The sequence below is a fragment of the Aphelocoma coerulescens genome, chromosome 5 (assembly GCF_041296385.1).
Source record: "Aphelocoma coerulescens isolate FSJ_1873_10779 chromosome 5, UR_Acoe_1.0, whole genome shotgun sequence".
NCBI classification, from domain to species: Eukaryota; Metazoa; Chordata; class Aves; order Passeriformes; family Corvidae; genus Aphelocoma; species Aphelocoma coerulescens.
The window spans coordinates 31,392,903-31,412,234 of NC_091019.1; the positions used below are offsets into that span (position 1 = coordinate 31,392,903).

General features: G+C 40.3%; 1 protein-coding gene across 2 annotated transcripts in view; it reads right to left on the bottom strand.

Moving 5' to 3' along the window:
• RBM25 (RNA binding motif protein 25) overlaps positions 1-15,899 on the bottom strand; it is a 33,570-nt gene extending 17,671 nt beyond the window's left edge. Inside the window, exons 1-6 of one of the 2 annotated variants that reach the window (XM_069017489.1) lie at positions 15,788-15,899; positions 9,040-9,160; positions 5,291-5,340; positions 3,668-3,838; positions 3,304-3,361; positions 1,986-2,146 (exon numbers count right to left, since the gene is read on the bottom strand). In XM_069017489.1, coding sequence (XP_068873590.1) covers positions 1,986-2,146; positions 3,304-3,361; positions 3,668-3,838; positions 5,291-5,340; positions 9,040-9,145 — 546 coding nt within the window. In that variant the 5' untranslated portion in view covers positions 9,146-9,160; positions 15,788-15,899. The remainder of the gene's footprint in view (positions 1-1,985; positions 2,147-3,303; positions 3,362-3,667; positions 3,839-5,290; positions 5,341-9,039; positions 9,161-15,787) is intronic. The other variant, XM_069017490.1, reaches the window with a different exon arrangement.
• Between the last annotated feature and the right edge of the window lie 3,433 nt (positions 15,900-19,332).

Below are 19,332 nucleotides of genomic sequence, written 5' to 3' on the forward strand. Positions count from 1 at the left end.
GTTCCTCATCTTTTTGCCCCTTTCAACCTTGTATGGAGGAAAAGGAACACAAAGAAGTGCCTTTCACTAAATATAACATGAAAGGGTAGAACGATGATCTGCACACTGAGCAAGGTAGCCCACCTCTTGATCCCCTGAATCTTTTAGAAAAATGGAATCTCACCTGAGAATCCAGCTGGGTATCCCGTCAAGCGTTAAGTTGGTGGGTGGAGTGAGGGGGAGGGAAAGGTCTGATGGAGCAGCAGCTAAGAATGAGGGGGAAGGGAGGATTCAGTTGGAGCTGAAGAAGCTGCCCGGCCAAGGAGGAGCAGGCTGAAAAGAGCTAGAAGGTAGTGACAGGGGGTGGAATTCAAGAGATCCAGGGAGAAGTGCTCAGGGAGAGGAGCTAATTAGATGAAGGTTTGCTTGGTGTGTCTCTATATGAAATTGTGTTGCAGTATACATGTTTGATTTCTTAATTGAAAATATTCAAGAAAATTTGCAACTTTTGGATCCAAGTGGCACCAGCACACCAATGATGGCATGAAAGGAGTCGCAAGCAGTTTGACTACAACGCACTTCATCAATACTCCTCAGCAATTCACATCCTTTCTCTGCACCACAACAAAAAAAAGAGCAAAAACCCTACCAAATCTAGCAAAACCCAACAAAAAACATGGAGTTAATTTCATTCTACAGTTCAAGAGAATGGGCTCATACAGTTGCCTTCACCTAAGCCACAAACAGTACCTGCTGCTCTATTACAATCAATCCCCTCAGACTGACTGTAACTCACAGGGGCTCACAGAAAACAAAATTCATGAGAGATGTACAAGAACTCCAGAAATACTTTAAGCTTGTTTATAGCATCAGCTGTGAAGTACAGTATCACAGGTGATGCCAACATGAAACAAGGAAGTACAAAATGAAAAGGCAGTCAAATCAAGCCCTTACCTAGGCAAGGAGCTGGTACAGTACTCCACTCAAACACCACAAAGTAAAGCAGTAAAGCACTCTGTTTTACTAAGCCATTGCATTTAATCCCATGCACGGGGTACGCAAAGACATGTCAAGTACTTCAAGTCATCATTATGCCTCTACTTCTGGTTAGGTAAAATGAAATAGTATCTGTGTTTCCACTATAGTCTACATACATTTAAGAAAATTCCAAACTGGAATTTTAAAAATTTACCTGCTACAATGTGATTAGCATTTTTAGTTTTCTGAACAAGAGCTCTTCTCACTTTGACTTTACAGAAAAAAATTTTAAGTGCTATATTAAGGCACATGTGTCTCTAACTTTAGGAGTTAGAGACAAAGCCCAACTTGATCGGGGTTGAAATACACTATTTCAGCAAAGAAACGGACACAATCAACTTCAATGCAAACTTGTCAATTAAGTATCTTTTCATCTCAACAAGAATCCAACATACCAAATATCTGTAATTATACCAGAACAGATCCTTAGCTTTAGAAAGGAATAATACAAAACTAATTTTCCAGTCTACTAAATGTCTGAAAGCTGCCCACTGCCTGATAACTGTCTCTTCTACTGAATCATCTACTTCTTTCCTTTTCATTGATTTGTTCCAGAAGATCATCAGTGGAGGGGAAAGAAACCTCAATTCCTTTCAGACAGCCAGTTTACAGACTGACAGAGTAACTTCTTCTAGGGTTTAAGCACTTTCAAGAGTTTCTAAACAAAAATGACGCAACAGAATCAAAATACATAGCACCTATTACTATAATTTATAATGAATTACAGAATTGATTCTAGAGATGTAGTTGTAGCTTGCAGATAAATTCAAACACTACGGAATTAAGAGCTTACACTTCTCTGCCTTTCAACATATCTTCAGACTCATTAATGTGATTCTGGCAAAATCCTAAAAGGAATTAAAGACACAGAAAGGAGTAGAAACTGAGACATGCTCACAATCTGATCTAGCAAGTACATTACACTGACATCCTACCAAAAGAATGCAAATCACACATTATATACATACCCCATTAGATGCCTTTTTCTTTGCTTTCCATTCATCTAGCTGAGCCTTTGTCTTTGCATCAACTTTGACCAGCAGCTTCTTCTCTCCAATCTGGAGGTCATGGAGTAGTCTCAGTGCTCGTAGTGTGGAATCTGGTTCTTTGTACTCACAAAATCCAAAGGCTGAAATGGATGATTGAAATGAGAAGTAAAATCATTAAAGCTCTTCAGGTAATTACTTTGTTTAAAAATGTGCTTTGAATCAATAAACTTGGAATATAGGCACTTATTTTTTTAAAAGCCAGGAGTACACATCATAGAAACTCAAAGTTCACTCACTGAACTCATCTTTGATATAATTAACGGTCCAGTAAATGAGATGGAACCAGTACACACACTGTAGATGTCCCATCCCTGGAAACTTTCACAGTCAGGTTAGATGAGGCTCTGAGCAACCTGATGTAGTTGAAGATGTTCCTGCTCTTTAAAGGGGGTTGGACTAGATGAACTTTAAAAGGTCCCTTCCAACTCAAACAATTCTATGACTATGTTTGTAAAGCTTTTGACATATCTGTCTTAACTAAGAAATGTAGTCTATATGATGACATCTCAGGTGGATTTGCAATTGTCTGACGGCCAAGGGCATCAATCAACAGCTCACTGTTAACCTAGAGGGAAGGGTATTTCAAACCAGGTTCTTCACAACAGTTACATGAAGTTTTAAACAAGAAAAACATTTTATGACAACAAAATAAAAATGTGTGATACACAAAAAAGCTGAAGGAACTAAATTACATCCTTAAAAAGAAAAAAAAACCCACAAGCCTGGCAAGATATGAAAACACAGCAAAAAAACCAGTAACCAAAACTGTTTCCTGCAATCACTGGAGAAGGGTCACAAAAAATGAATCATTTCAGCTTGACAATAAGGAAGGTAAATTTTACATCAGGAAAACCTCCTTCATAGAGAAGGACAACACATATTATTGGAAGTGACTTGTAACACTGTTAGAACAGTATCTTCCTTTGGGGACTAAGTCCAAATCGGCAAACCTTTCTCAGGAATAGTCTATAAAATCATTCCGTTTCAGACAAGAAAGGTAAGCATAACTAGGGCTCCAAAGACATTTTTCATTTAACTTTTTTCAATTTTATTATTTTATTCTGTCTCAATTCCAGAAAATGCTAGCCCTTTACTAGAAAGTATTTAGCAGCTATCATATTACAGTATCTTAAAATACAAAATGATTAAGAATAGCAATGTGTCAAGATATTAAAACAGATGCCAGGTAATAAAAACAAGAGTATGCCTAGAGATTTTGAAAAGCATGAACAGTTACCTTGAAGTTTTCCAGATGCCCCTTGCACTCTCTTCCAACTCAAAACCAAGCCACATTTCTGCAATTCAGAGAAATATCATTAATTTTCATTTTATATTCAAAACATTACAAAAAACTTAACCACTTTTTGCAGATTATCAAATTAAAATAGGGTAAACACTACTAAGAATAAAATAGGTCTATATATTCACAGACACCTATAGTGTAAAAAAGCTGTACTCTTCACTTACTGAATTCAGGCATAGTGGGCTGCTATTCCAGTGAGTGGGAATAGTTCTGCTTTTAGTTTCAATACACTGCTTGTGGGTCATTACTTTATTCATCAGCCAGGGATGAAATTTAACAAACAGTCTGCTGTACTTACTGCTAGAAGCTGCCGTATGAGCATGTCTGAGGCCTTCTCCGAAATGTTGCCTACAAAAACAGTTGTAGTGGGACCACAGTTTTCATCATTTTCTTTGTTCTTTAAGCCAGGATGGTCTTTTCTGACTCCCAAATGTTTTCCAACCATAGACACCGTGGTAGGAACTAATACCTACAAAGAGGAGGAGAAGTTTAAAAACCAAACCATCCAATGCTTTATTTTCATTTAAATATGTAAGACAAAAGACTTAGGGATGCACATTTATTTCAAATTTGAATTTTCATACAAACCTTAGTTAGGCTTATGGAGTAAGACACCAATAAGCAGTTCAGGCTTTAATACTTGCTACAACACAAAAAAAGATGGCCATTTTCTGGCAAAGGAAGATAACAAGAGGTGTAACTGAACCCAGCCACTGGAAATCTCAAGGTGAACATCCAGTAACGTTAGGTATTATTTCTCCTACAAATAACTAGTTTGCAATATTTGAGTCATTGTAAGTTGAATTACCTTACCTAACAGTGTAAAAACCAAGCTGTGAATGGAAAAGTAACTCTGTCTCAAAGGCTTCAATGGACACGACGCATGATCTTAAAGCTTCCACACAGTGAATAAACAATACTGCTTTACGTAATCAACACACAACCCAAAGCCTCTTTAGGTTAAGGAGCAAATATCTGTAAATTAACTGTACAAAGATAGGCATGATCATCTGCTCCACTTTGCCGCACTTCTTTCACCTAAGATTTAACAGTCCTTATGCAGTCTCTCTTCTCAGAACACCTTTCTAGAAGTGTCACTTACTAAAAACTATTTTAAAATATTTAATTTGAATGAATAAATACATGAATAATACATTTGTTTCAGTGTATTTGCCTTAAACACACTGGTTACCATGAACCTCCTTTAGGAGATAATACAAGCTATCCAAAAATTCTGTATTTTGGGGAGATTTCACTTCTGCATAATCGCACAAATGGTAATTCACCTTGAAGTCAAGAAGTAACCTTTATATTTTAAGGCACACTTTTATCGACCCCAAAATCATAAACTTCCCTTCCAACTAGAAATTAGTAAGATAGACAAAGAAACCTTTCATTTGCTCTTCCATAGATGGATATTACATGCAACTATTCCTTTTCCTGCATCATGTAGACAGCAAGCTTATCTGTAAGCCTGTCAAAGCACGTGTTTTTGGACAACCCAGCAGTGCTGCATGATAGCCTTATAAACCTGGATGAGGTAATGCCTCCACGGTACTATGTCAGGGCTACAAACTCCAGAGCAAAAGACCTGGAATCTCCCTGATCTAACTGTACTGCACAGGAAGAGCACAAATGATCCAAAGGCAAAGCTCAAACCACTGCATTTGAGAGAAGTATATCTTCTTGCAAGAACAATAATTGCTTCACCTCTGCAGCTGGTAGCTCCAGACATTACTTCAAACTTTGTCTAGGTCAGAAATTAGCATAACATTTGCATTACAGTTGCACTTAATTTTAAGCATTTTCTTTCATAGTAGAATTCTGAGGGAATAGAGCAAAACAATAACACTGTTGACATCTACTACATTTTACTCTCCATTTTATTTGGCTATAATCTCATTCCTACTGTAATACTTACAGTTGGAGCAGGAGCCATAATGCCCATTGGTACAGGAATCATAGGGGTCCCTGAGAAAGACAACACATTAATATTAGTCTGCCCTGTTGAGAACTGATGAATACAAATGAAATGATTGCAGACATGATTTTCAAACTAGACAGCAATTTTGGTCAAATAAGAATTTCACAGTAATGATAACCAGTAATTCCTTAAGCATCCAAACAAAGCCTAAGTACACTAACATACCATAGGCATCCTGGTCACTTTCTCCTATTTCCATCTCAACTTTGTCACAAACAAATCTATTTTCAGACCATATTCAAGCCACAATATTGTTCTAGAAGACAGTGGTGTGATGAATGAGGCAGGGAATTCCTGAGAGCAAAGGCAGCTGATGCCCTACAGATGATCTCGTTCCCAGCTTACACAATTCCCACAGCACAATCGTTTCTGCATGTGGCTTAGGGATGAGGTCCTGTAGAGAACGGCACCAGGCTTCATGCCCCTATTTATGGAACAGCTTAATAAAGGCAGCATAAAAAACCTCTGTCAAGAAGCTACTGAATACTTCACTTGGGAGTCTCCAACACCTAATTTAGAACAATATTTAATTTTAATCATAATCATTAATTAATAATAATAAATTAATATTTAATCAGATGAAACCATGTGATACCTCTTTTACACTGCCAAATTCACTGGCAGCTTTAAGTACTATCATGAGCCAAAACATTTGATCATAAGAAGGGCTCTTTGTCCTCCCTTGCCAGCTGCTAGAGGTTAAATATATTAAGTGAAGGGATTTCACCAAAACTACTGGTTGGTCAGCAAGACACACTGAGACTTGAGAATAATGAAGTCAATCTCATGTTCTTCACAGGGATCCTACATCTCCTTTTCTTTTCATTCTACAAAAAACTTCCATCATTTTTCCCTCTCAATTGTCTCCTTCTCCATCTCTCTTACTGCTGTATTCCTAAAATACTAAACAAACTTCTGCAACCTACTGTTCCTGGACTTGTTCCCCCACACTCTCTAGTGTTTAGTCCTAAAACACTTCTCCTCAGACACCCTCTCCAGTTTTTTACTCATCCACTCTGGTTTTGCTTTATTTATGCTATTTTTTATTTTCTCCAGCACTCAATCTTCTTCCTCAGTCCCTTCATATTAAGATCATACTACCTCTTATCCCTCCAGGCCATTCAGACAATCAAGTGTATTGCTCTCCCACGTTTTCAGTTTTAATACACCATGGCATCCCAAAGACTGTAGCAACTACTCCCAGACAAGACTCCAGTTGTGCAGCCCTATAATTATTATAATTATCACAACGGCTTTTAAAGTTACAACTCAATAAACACACTTGTGTTATCATTGATAATTCTATGAAACTATCTGCCCAACGTTCAGCAGAAGCCACAAAAATCCACTGAAATATTGGGCATCATCAGGAAACATAATGACCACAGGTATCATTTAGCTGCTACACAAAAGCTTGGTGCACCTTCACTTTTGACTATTGCCTACAGACCTGGTCTCTGCAACCCAAGACCACCCAGCTGCAGAGAACAGCCTCAGAGAATAACGACTTCACTGGTGAAGCAGCTGCTTTATGAGGAAAGGCTGTACATTCTGAGACTCTTCAAGTGTGGAGGTTTGCAAGGCATAGAACGTGGCTGAGGTGTACAAAACCACAAAACACAACTTGCCCAACTCCCACATCAGAACTGGGGCAGGAGGGGGACACTGAGTAGGCAATGAGTTTAAAGACAGACTTAAGAGTAAGAAAGCAGCACTTTCCACAGCAGTTAATGAACTTCTCAAATTTGGTCTAAGAGGTGGCAGTGGAGATGGACAATATCAATCAAGAGCCAAAAAATACCAAAATGTTCATGACAGGTCCAGAAAAAGATAAAGAACAAATGAAAGATCATACTCCAAAATACCGAACACTACAGGTGTATGAGGCAACAGACTCAGAAAGCAGACAGGGATACATGCCCATCCTACATACCATCTTCTAGTCCCACTGCCCACACAATGCATCAGCCTATATGGACTGCAGGTCTGACCTACTACAGCATTTCTGGCATGCAAGATGAAGATTTTTACATCTCAGTGGTATCCAATAATCTTTAGAGATTTATCAGAATCACCTCCTTATCAAATCTTCCACACTAATATTGGGAAATACTAGAACTTCCTGGTTTTAACAACTGGATTTTTAAGCAAAAGAAAACACCTTTCCTAACTTCATTATTATGCAAGCAAACTACTCCAGCTGAAACTTTTCAAGTTTCAAGGCTGAGGTAACTAAGACATGAAATTTTGACCAAACAGCTAGCTAAAGATAAAACTGTAAGCCACTAAAATTGTGATCTTACATATGGACTAAGTTCAGAGCAGACTTTCATAAAATCTCTGTAGCATTTTCAGCTCTACTGATGTGCTTATACTAAGAAGCGAGATCCATATACTCTACACGTCAAAATGTTCTCTGCACAGGTAAGCAAATCATGTTTCTCTTAGGCAGAGAAAAATTTTATTCTCACCTAATACCAGGCTTCTCCACTGTACATACCCTTCAGATTCCTAATACTAAAATGAGACTATTTAAACACAGCAAGAGAACAAAAAGATCTTTGTCACACATACTAAGAAGCAACATGTTCAGAGCAGAAAATTGTATCAGGCATTTAAAAATCTATTTCAGAAAGTTATTTTTTTAAGTATCTGGTGTTTCATACACTAACATTCATAAACTGGAGCTAGGAAAGATAAAAGGTAGGATTTTACAATTCAGCCTGACATTTTTGATGGCAGGATACTACCTAAACAAGAACTCTGCCTTTAGCAGGAAATAGCTGACATCTCATGGTTCTCAGGAAAAAATGTTTAGAAAAATTAATGCAAGTAAAGATTAGCTTGATAAATGATATGCAGAAATCTTTTTGTAGTTCAGCCATCTGTTTCTGAATGCCTCTATTGTCTACGAAACACTCCTGCACAACACAGTTTAAGACAATACAGACAGGAGTTATTTTCTGCAGCCCTTGTGATGAATTCTAAAGAGATAATTCTCTGATGTATTCCCATCTCTCACTTGCTCTATGGTCTCCTGCCTCCAGTCATCATTATGTATAGTCGCAATGTACAGAAAGAAAGCTGTTCCACACCAACAAGTTAAAATCTCAACTCAAAAGCAGAGGCTGATCTTACAGATGAACAAAGAAAAAAGGTAGGAATAGTTCTGGGAAGATTAGAAGGAATGATAAAGATAACTGTAAGTTTGCAAGAGGTGTGGAGGAAAGAACATAAGAAGCAAAATAAAAGAAAGTTGGACATAAAAAATGCAGAAAAACAATGCAAGAAGTTGGACCTTCTCTGAAAGTTACTCCTCTATTTTCACACTACACATACTCAGTGTACCCAAGGGTTTCCAAAGGCTATTACAATGGATTACTGTCAAAACAATGGCTTTGGAACACCTAATATTAACAGAAATCACCACTTAGCTTCAGTCTTGAATAAAGGCTCAAGAAAGTCCAGTATTTCATTTCTAGTCCAAAGCAAACAGCTTTTGGTAGACCAAAAGGAGCTTGCTCACATGACATGATGTGTGGGAAAACTAGAAACTCAACTGCAATGTACACAAATCAGAGTTACATTAGATACATTATTTACAAAAGTTCCTGGCTTTTAAAGGAATTCAGAATAATATGAAGAAATTAATTTCTACAATACTTCCATATATTACTATAACTTACCAGGAGGTACAGGTGGAGGAAAACCAGGAAACTGTGGAGGTGGGATCCCAGGGGGAAGTGTTGGGATTCCCATAGGAGGGCGATTCAAATGAGGTGGAAAAGACATTCTTGCAGTCACAATCTGTCAAAAAGATAGAAAAGGAAACTTGTACTAGTCAGTTCTCAAATGTGAATTACAAAAGCAGTAAAGTGGTAAGTGTCCATAATGATTTTAAATATTTATACGGACATTCAACCACAAACTACAACTATTTTTCAACTTTTTTTTCCGCCGGCTATTCATTAAGTTACAGATGTAGTAGAAGTCTTTCTCAATTAAAAACAGCACTTCTAAGGAAGTGTTTCAGAATGAAGTGAAAAACAAAGCTATAAACAAAGCTATATCTGACTCCTCCTACCAATAAATAGCATTTAACAGTTTGTACAGTTTCTTTAAAATAAAGCTATGTTTGCAGTATACAAAAGCAAAAGTAATCTTGTAATACAATTTCAATAAAGCAAGTAGTTCTGTTGTACAAGAAATGATCACACACAATACAACTGTAGAACAAGATGCCAGGAAGAACTGGGCCATCGCACTGCTCAGCACTAACAGAAGTTGTATTTAAGATGACATTGGGGACATCCTCAAATTCCAGCAGAGAGAGAGTTAAAAGCTTCAAAGAGGGTTCTGTGATCTATTTTTAACGTACCGGTCCACCAATCTCCTAGAGCACAACTTGGACATTAGCCCATGAGCTGAGTGTCAACATGCCCCCATGGAGAGTAAAGATCATTTCAAACACCATTTCTATTCAGATTGTTATTATTTTATATGCATATTACTGACCCTGAAACAGATACCACCCAGTCATAAAGCACTCAATATCACCCTTAATACAACTAAGGCATGCATTCTTGCTTCCAATATTATTTCAGTAACCTTACACAGTCAAGTCTTCACAGAAGGTTGGCCCTCAGTTCTAAAAAACCCCAAACTGGTCACAATATTACTGCTGGGCATGTACATACATTCACACTGCAGTGAGGAAGCATTGGAGAAGTTCAAACACAGTGGATCATGTGGATATGAATCACAGAGACACAGTATCACAAGTGAGAGGAACCCAGTTAGCTGCTGGCAGAAACGTTTGCGTTTCTCATTGGACTGTACAGGCTGCCTTACAACCTACAGCGTCAGATCCGCACTGCAACTGCTTTCCTAACAGGCAGCTATGAGTCAAAACTGAAGCAAGGCTGTCTCGAGAAACAGAGTTATGGTGAGCAAAATTCTGATACATACAACAGAACTGTAGATTATAATGTGCTTTCTTCAAGCCAGGAACACAATGGCACTGAACACACAAAGAACAGAAATCAAGTTTTGCTGGAGAGAGATGTGCCTCCCAGATTTCTTCAAGAGCAAGCCACTAAGGATAGTCTTAAATACTAGAACTAGAAGATAGCATCAGTACTCTACCATAATAGTAGGTACATCTGAAAGATCTAAAAAATTATAATAACAGAATCACATAGAAAAGCTTTTATTCCCTCACACTCTGGAAACAACTATGAGAGATCAATGTATATAATAGACTGGAAATGATTAAAGAGAAACCCAAATGTACCTGGTAATACCTTCTAACATCAGAACTTATTTATTCTGGTCTAAGAACACATATATAACCCTATCACACAATTCATTCAAGGAAACATTTACAACTACATCAATTACACAAGGTATGTGATGAGGGCATTCATTAATTGGCCCCAAAGGGCATTTATCAGTATCTCACCAGGCAAAACAATGAACACTCCTGTGACACAAGGTCTAAGATGGCAGAAGAAACAAGAGAACAAATGCCAACATTTTTTCAACAGTTCAAAAAGTTTTTATGCAATATAATAAACATGAAACTTCCCCTTCCTTTTAGAATTCATATGCCCAAGAACACATTTCCTTTCTGTAATTCCTGAATTTTTAAAACTGTATAGGCAAAGAAAAGCAGCAAAGATATACACCATTTTCTTTTTTAAAAAGTTGCTTATTGTCTCTTCAGACTACGTGCACATCAGCTGATATTCATCTAGAATCTGGAACTTGTATGGTATGGAACAGAACTCCCTTATCTACCTTGGTATCACTACTTGAAACTTTCACATGCAAAAAAAAAAAAAAAAAAAAAAAAAAAGAAGCCCACAGAAAAAGCCCAAAATTAAGATCTTTAAGGCTCTCAGTTCTTATCTATATTACAAGGTTGTAAAACAAATGGATTAAATTCAAAGGTCTTTTGGGGCAGATGGTACAAACAATAAGCTACTGCATCTGAAATGGTTCTAAACAGGCTATGACAGTTACACCATCAGAGGTCCACAAGATGTTAAGGCATGGTCAGTAAAACATAAAAGAACAATTGGGGAAGTAATTTTCCAGGCTGCCTGTAGGTGCAATCCTGTCTCTCACTCTGATAAGCACTTTATCTGAGCCACCATTTTGGAGATGCCAACAAAAAAGGCCTGGGGACTAAGAGGTGCAACAGTTCTTTAAATTAAAAGATGCTAAAACATACCATACCCAGTGGATGTTACATATGCACAGAGAAGCAACTGTTTGGTTGGGGTTTTTTTATAATTTAAATTTAAAAAGCAAAAATTTAGCAGTCAACAAAGTAACTGTTACTGCATAAAAGGAAAAAGGCAATAAGAAGAGAACAAACTTAGTCTTTCAATGTTCCGGGCAGATGATGGGAAACACTTATACATAGGGCTTCTACAGTTCATTTCAAAGCACTCCATTCTTTCTCCCCTCATGCCCCCCATATTTGTACAATTACTTGCATAGCAGCTAGAAAGCTGCCCTCTTACTGACTTAATTCTTACATGGATCCATCCTAGCAACTCTGCTGCCTGTGGCATTTAAGATCAAAACTAGAACTAAGGAAGGCCTCGGTCTCTTTCTCACTACTCTGTGTAACTACTGATGTGAAACCAGCAGAGAGAAGTTTAATTCTGTTCCATTATGAAAGCTGTGAGGATCAACAGATACCAGAAACGAAACTGCTCACTGGAGAAGTGAGAGATCTGGACAAGGGAGGAAGATGCATCCAAGATGCTACAATGAAGGGAACTGCCTAACACATTCTTTTCTGTCAGGAGCTAGAGAACACACTGGAAATCTAGATACTCTTCCAACAGTAAAAGGGGCTCTGCATCAAATTTCTAAGCAACTATAAATGTAAGTTTAGGTATGAAAAGTTAGGAGATGCTAAGCTGGATCTATGTAGAACACACTTGTAGTCATCTCAGGAACAGCACCTTGAACTTCTCTGCACACTGTCCTCCTATCCTGCCAGTATAGCTCAGTGATCGGTTTCTGATACATTTACTGTGGTGTCAGTAATACGTATGGTGATGTTCCAACTCCCCCAATTTATTCAAATGTCTAAGTAAGAAAGTAAACAGTTCTGACATATTTTCAAAGCCTCAGCTGACTTGTGGAAGTATTACCTCTAGTTAAAGTGAATGTAAGCAGCATTCTTGACAGCTGCAGTTTAACTAGCACCAGCTCTTTAAGCAGAAGTTTAATCTCTGTGAATGTTACAGTGGTCACAAAAATACAGGAGAAAGAAAAGCAGTGATCAGCTGGCCTGATGCCACTCAAAATACTGAAATAGTGACATCTTTAACCCCTAAAATGATGCATTTATGTCAGGTCTCAGACTCAAAGTGCAGTCATTTTAGACTGGGTCTGTGCCAGCAAGCAATACAATAGGAACAAGTCTATTAAACAAAACTAATGAGACCCTCATGTCCGCCCCACTAAACCGAATACCAGTTTGTAGGTATGAGTGCATTTTTCAATATATTTTCATCCAAAAGGAATCCAGCTTATCCACTGGAATAGTGCAAACCAACATAAAATAAATTTCCCAAGTGATGACGACTGTGAGACTTCCTTCAAGAGTGCACCCTTGATCCAAGTTAACACAGTAACATAGGTGCACACTTTATTAGCCTTGGGCCATTTCTCCAAGGTGCAGATTAATTGTATGATGGATGGCAAAACATCTAAGTTTATGCAGATCCAGCTCAAAACCAGCCTGAGCTACTAACTAAGGCAAGTGCTACATAAACACGGCTATAATATTCCAGGTTCAACTTTGGCCCAGAAGGAGCTCAGCTGCTTTCTACACTGCACTTCTGACTTAAGTCCTGGTGGAACCAAGCAACATGCAGAGCCATCTGCACCAATCTTCTGAAACTTGGAGAGAGTACAGGGACATCTGTATGGTTCTAAGGTTTGGCAAAATCCACTGAGACTCATTAATCCTGTCATGGTGCGATCCCTGCTGGGATGGAGCTTTGTCTACCAGGAGCACGCTGGCTCTGATTTAGAACTAAGCAAATGTAAAGAGATGGCCTTAGACACTTGATTCCAGCCCCTAGATGACACAGAACTCACAACTACTACGAAACAAGGGTCACCACCACCCAGACATTGCTGCCCTGTTCTTTACCATCTCTGACTCCTAAAAGTCCCAATAAGAAGCACTGAGATTGTACTATCCTGGCTGCAATGTACTGTCTGTTAATGCAGTAATTTCTTTTTAAACCATAGTATTATTTTAACCTTCTGTTTTACTAACCCCATTTTTTTAAATAAAGGGGTGAAGGGATATATCGTAAGTAGAATGTAAGCGTAATAAAAATTGCTGGTAAGTGACGAGTTTTAAACTGACAATTCCATCATCTACTCAGGGCAGCGTCATAATTCTACCAGTGTCACAGGATTAATATCCTTAGTATCTCTGCTTACATATCAGACATTTTATTTAAAAACCTGCAAAACATCATAACCATTTCTAAAACAGTGAAGATCCCCATGAAGCAAACAGTTACAATACTTACTACTGTTACACTAAACGAAGTTAAAACTTACTGCAAAACCCCTCAAGTCTTAATGCACAAACAAACTTCATGTGTTTTAAGAATACATATGTGAAGTGTCATAGGAACAGTAACAGTATGGCTGATGTAGTTTGATTTGATTTTATCTGATTTCCCTTCAATATTTTCCCAAAACAGTTCATTTGCACCACAAAAAGTCTGTACCCTTAGTCTAGAGTAAGCTGCACAAAACAGCTGTGCAGGCTGAAGAAAATATATGCAACAAATCTGTCTGTTAAAGTCAGTACTATCACACAGGCTTGTGCATTGGTCTCTACATGATGTGTGGATATTTAAGCCAAGAACAACCTCCTAGTTTGTCACCCAACAAAGGTGCTGTTTGTATTACTTCTTGTCATCCAAAAAAGCTCCCTAAAAGAAAAAGCTTCTATTCCAAGCCAACTGGTCTCCCCAGTGAAAATGACCACTTTCTCAGACCTCTACAGTTTTCTCCAAAATGGCCTGCAAGCTAAGCAAGGTTTAAATGTTAAACACAACCAACAGGGGGAGAGATAAAAAATATTACAGATTTTCTAAATATATATATTTCTGAACAAAACGACTAGTATTTGCTCTAGCTTGTTTTTCAGAGGTGATCTAGAAAGCATTTAGTAACTGCTGTGGAATAGTTGCATCCCACACTGTTATTATGAAGCAATACAAAAAGCAACGTGTTTATCCAAACCAAAGCCTCAGTCCAAAACCCCTTTAAGTAGGGCTCTGTTAAGTGTGTCATCAGAACTTTAAAATATTTGATTTAATTCATAATTCTGTACCTCTGCACCCATATAAAGCCCTGGTTAGTGAAATAAGTGACTCTCCATTCTAACTTTATTGACTCTTCCCAAAACAGAAGCATGGCTGTGGCATTACAACACTTATGTGAATGGGCACTTGGAGGCAGAGATGCAGAGAAACGCAAAGCACTCTGTACAATGCCACTCCTTTAGAGGGGAAGTAAGAAACTGTCCTATTCTTCCATCTAATTTGCTCTGGGCCCTCTCCATAAATGCTGATGCATTACCTGAACCAATGCTTTCCTGCCACACACAGAAAAACAGACTAAAATGCCGGGTGTGTGTATTTTAGTCTGAATGGACTAAGGAAATATAAAACGTTTGAGATTTCACTTTCTGTAAGGCCGTTTAAGAGCCACTAAAAAAAAAAAAAAAGTTAGTTGTGTTCAAGATATTCCCTGTGTTTAAACAAAAAACTCTCCTTCAGCCAGACAAAAGTCCTTTTCTACAACGGAAAAAGACATCATGAGAAAAACATGCAGTGTGCACTCACAACGGCTACTGACAGGGATGAATCACTGATTCTTCTACGCACGACCTGCTAACACGTGTTTTAAGATGACCACCCCAATCCACACGAAGAACAATAACTTCCCTGTCGCAATACATCGCGTTTCCTAGCGTAATCGCTTTCCCCGACACGGAAAAGTAAAAATCCCACCCACAGTCCGAGGCGGCTCGGCCCGGGGAGCAGCGTGGGGCGCCAGCAAAGCTTCGCGCAAGTTCTCGCCCCGAGCATGCGACCGGCTCCCCTCGCCTCCCGCGGGGCCGCTCCCGTCCCTCCCGCCGGGGTCGGCGGAATGGACTTCCAGGCGCCCCAGCGGGAGAGGAAGCGAACGGACCTCACGAGCACCGCCCCGAGGCCGCTCGCCCGCTCCGAGCCACCTCCCCAGCAAGCGCCCGCCGCGGCCCAGTGGCCTCGGCCCGGCCCTGGCCGTGCCTCCGCCCAGCGGGCGGCCGAGGCGCCACCGCCGCGTACCCTCCCCCTTGCCTCCCTCTTCCCCCCGCAGCCCCTCGATTCTCACCCCTTGGCCGCGGAGCGGGGCGCGGGATGGCGCGGGTGATGGCGCGGGTGATGGCGCGGGGGAGGCGCTGGGCCGGCTGAGGCCCCGCTAGGCCGCGAACACACCGCGCCGAGCCGCTGCCGCCGCGCCGCGCGGGGTCATGTGACCCGCCCCTTCCGCCAGCGGCCCGGCGTGCACCGCGCCGCGCCACCACAGAGGCGGCCGTGCCAGAGCGCCCCCAGGCTGTAACGCGGGCGACCATAGAGCGGCGGCGGGTAGATGGGCGGGGTGAGCGAAAGGGCATGCGCGCTGCCGCCATCGCTGGTGCGGGCAGGCCTCGCGGAGCCGGCACCCGGCCCTGAGCTCCGCCATGTTGAGGTCAAACGCCGCCGCTCGGTGCTGAGGCGGCTGGAGGCCCTGGAAAGCCTCTGGAAAGCCTTCGGCTGTGGGTGCCACGGAGCCTGGCCCGTCTGCCAGCCATCATGGCCCCCTCAGCCAGACACTCAGGCCAGGCTGAGCTGCGACCCGCCCGTGACAGTGGTCGGGACGGGCTGTACAAAATCCCCTCCCTCGACCTGCTGCCCACGTTGCTTGGGATGTAGCCCAGGATACAACTGGCTTTCATGGAAGGTTTTATCTGCTTTAAAGACCTAAGGATTCACACACCAAAAGGAGCGAACAGTAGTGTCTTAAGCAGCTGTATGCTCATCAGAAAGATGTCACTGTGCTGTTGGGCCTAGCCGTGGTCTACAGTTGGTAGTTTCCTTGACCTACTTCCAGCATTTACATTAAGAGACAATTTTCAGCATGACATGCAAGACAGTAATTGCTGTAGTTACACCACTGATGGCAAGGAGTTGCAAGTTGAAAGAGGAAGTGACTATGAATGAAAGGAACATGATCTTACAGATTATTATGAGGTAGACCACAAAATGAACATATGTGCATAAAGCTGTTTAAAGCTTTATTTATGTTCAGCTAAGGAAAAAAAAATGTATTTTCCATTATTTAAAGAAAAGCGCTCAAAAGATGAGTCAAATGACAAAATCTCCTCCACCTGTAATGGCAAGAAAAACATTTGAAGTAGACGGACTTCTTCAGTACAAAGCAGGTTAAAACTATCTGGCTGATGTCATACTTGCTACTGAACAGCCAACAACTGCATTGGAACTACGGTCCTGTTGATCACCTTGCTTTACAAGATGATGTGTAAGGGTAAATATTTCAGCAGTAGCAGATTTAAGAAATACTTAAGTTTGAATGAAATTCCTTTCCCCCACCAGAAACAGCATTTTTACTTTCTATTAATTACAGCTTATTCCAAGCAGCCTGCATATCTCCCTCTAACTAATACAAGTTTAGTAACTGCAATACTGACTACGGTTAATATTTAAAATAATTTATAAGCATACCTAGGAAAACCAAGGAAAAGAGAAAGGACATAACAAAAATCTCCAGAATCTTTTTTCTGCGTTGTTGTCTCAGAAAACAACAGCTCAGCTTGAAAAAGAAATGTGAATCCCACACTCTTTGTTTGTACTTGTACTGCTGTAATAATTTTTTATTTACAGGAAACATTGCAAAGGCTTTGCTTACGTACAGGTTCATCTGTTTTTGCAGCTAAAGAAACAGGCATTTATTATTCTTATACAAATCAACTGTAGCCTCCTGTATGCTTCTTAATCAAGGAAGAACAGCAGAAGCAGCATCCAGTAAATGTAGTTGCTTCCCCATCTTTACTCTTTCTGCTATGGGATTTTAGAATTACCCACCCCTAGTGCCTATATTATCTTCCTGCATTTCAGTTATGGATCTGAGATCCCTTTCCAGATACTGTCCACAGTTCACTTTCTTTAGTTCTCACTGCAAACTCCAGAGTTTCGTGCTCAAGCCAGTCCTGAAGAGTGCATATTAAGGTTAAAAGAGGTGCTTTTTTTGTCTGCCAATTGTCTTGTATTTCAAGGATGAGAAATCATCCCAAATATGTTAGGCAGCACCTCAGGGTATAGGGATCACATTGTTTCTAGACTATGCATTTTAAACATCTTATATGCGTTTTGTCTTTCCCTTCCTCATATCCTTTAATTGCTCCCTCTATCACATTACCAGTCTAAATACGGCCACTTAGAGGAAGTTCCCTTAGATGCCAGACTCACTGATCTAGTTCCTTGGCTCCTCTGAATAGCACTGTGAAATTTAAAAGTTTCTACCTCATATGTATTAGTTATATTCATTATTCGGGATTTTTTCAGTCTGAAGACATTTGGTTTTCCAAAACTTTGTTCCTATAGATGTCAAGTCTGTTTTGTCAATCTCTTAAATTAATCTTTTATTCAAAATACCAAGCGAAAATACATTGTTGTGACAGCATGAAAGAGAACAGGGAAGAGAGTTACTGTGCCAGTGTTCAGTCATTCATCATCACTAAGCTGCATAAAAGAGTAATAATTAAATCATGTATATGCCTACAGAAATATATAGATAGTACAGTCTAGTATAACAAAAGTACTTCAGCAATATGCTTGAACTCTGAGCGGTCCTCGGTCATTCCTGGTGTTAGAAAATTCACCAATGCCTCATTTTCATAGTAATTGGACCTGCTGACTCAGTTTTGTGAAATGATGGCACTTCAAAGGTAAACTTGCACATGGATATCCAATTGTGTAATTTGGCTCCCTCTTGAAATTATTTGTCTAAAACTTTAGCAGGGGACCAAAGGATGAGGCACCTTATAGCTGTCTGTTAGTGGTTATCAACATGTAATATCCACTGAAGGAAAACAGTGCATATCCTTCCTCTGGTGAAGTAACCATTAGCATTTGATCCAAACATCCAGCCGAAAACTCTTGTTACTTCAGAAGAGAAATCGCCTGTGCACTGGCTATGCTACAACAAAAATATTTTTGCATATTATCTAAATCAGCCAATGAAAAATAACTCACTATTTATTTGTAGCACCTCATGAGCCAGCAGCTCATTGGAGCCACTACTGGCCAAAGTTACTTCCTCACCGTGTGGTTTCTTTGACCATCTCTGTCTGCCGTTCACCTCCCCTTCCCACAGCTCTAGTTTGTGACAGTGCATCTGCCATTTTTTGGCAGATGTGTGGCTCTACTTCGGACCTGCAGTCTCTTTCAGCTATATAAATGATGGCTGTTCACCCATAGGTTGAAGCTACAGTCATGATAAAAAACCCCAAAGGCTGCAATGACAGTGACCAGTGACTCTCCTTGTCGAGACTTCGTTTAAACCCGCGAGTAGCACATGAGATCTGGGTGCCAAGTGCTCTCTCCTCAGCCGGACACCGTGAACCATTCACTTGCCAGACCTGGAAGCCTGGGAGCAGCCGCTTGGTCGTACTCCAGGCGGTGGGAGGAAAGAGTTTCGCTACGAATTTCACCCCTTTAAACCCTGCTGGGGGCTATTTACACTCCTCCGGCGCAGCTCCTCGGGGAACCCAGGCACGTGTGAGACAGTGGGGAGAAAACAAAACGAGAGGGGAAGGAAACCTCGGGGTCACCGCGCCGACCCACCGCGGGCACTGCACGATCCGTCCGCCGCGGCGA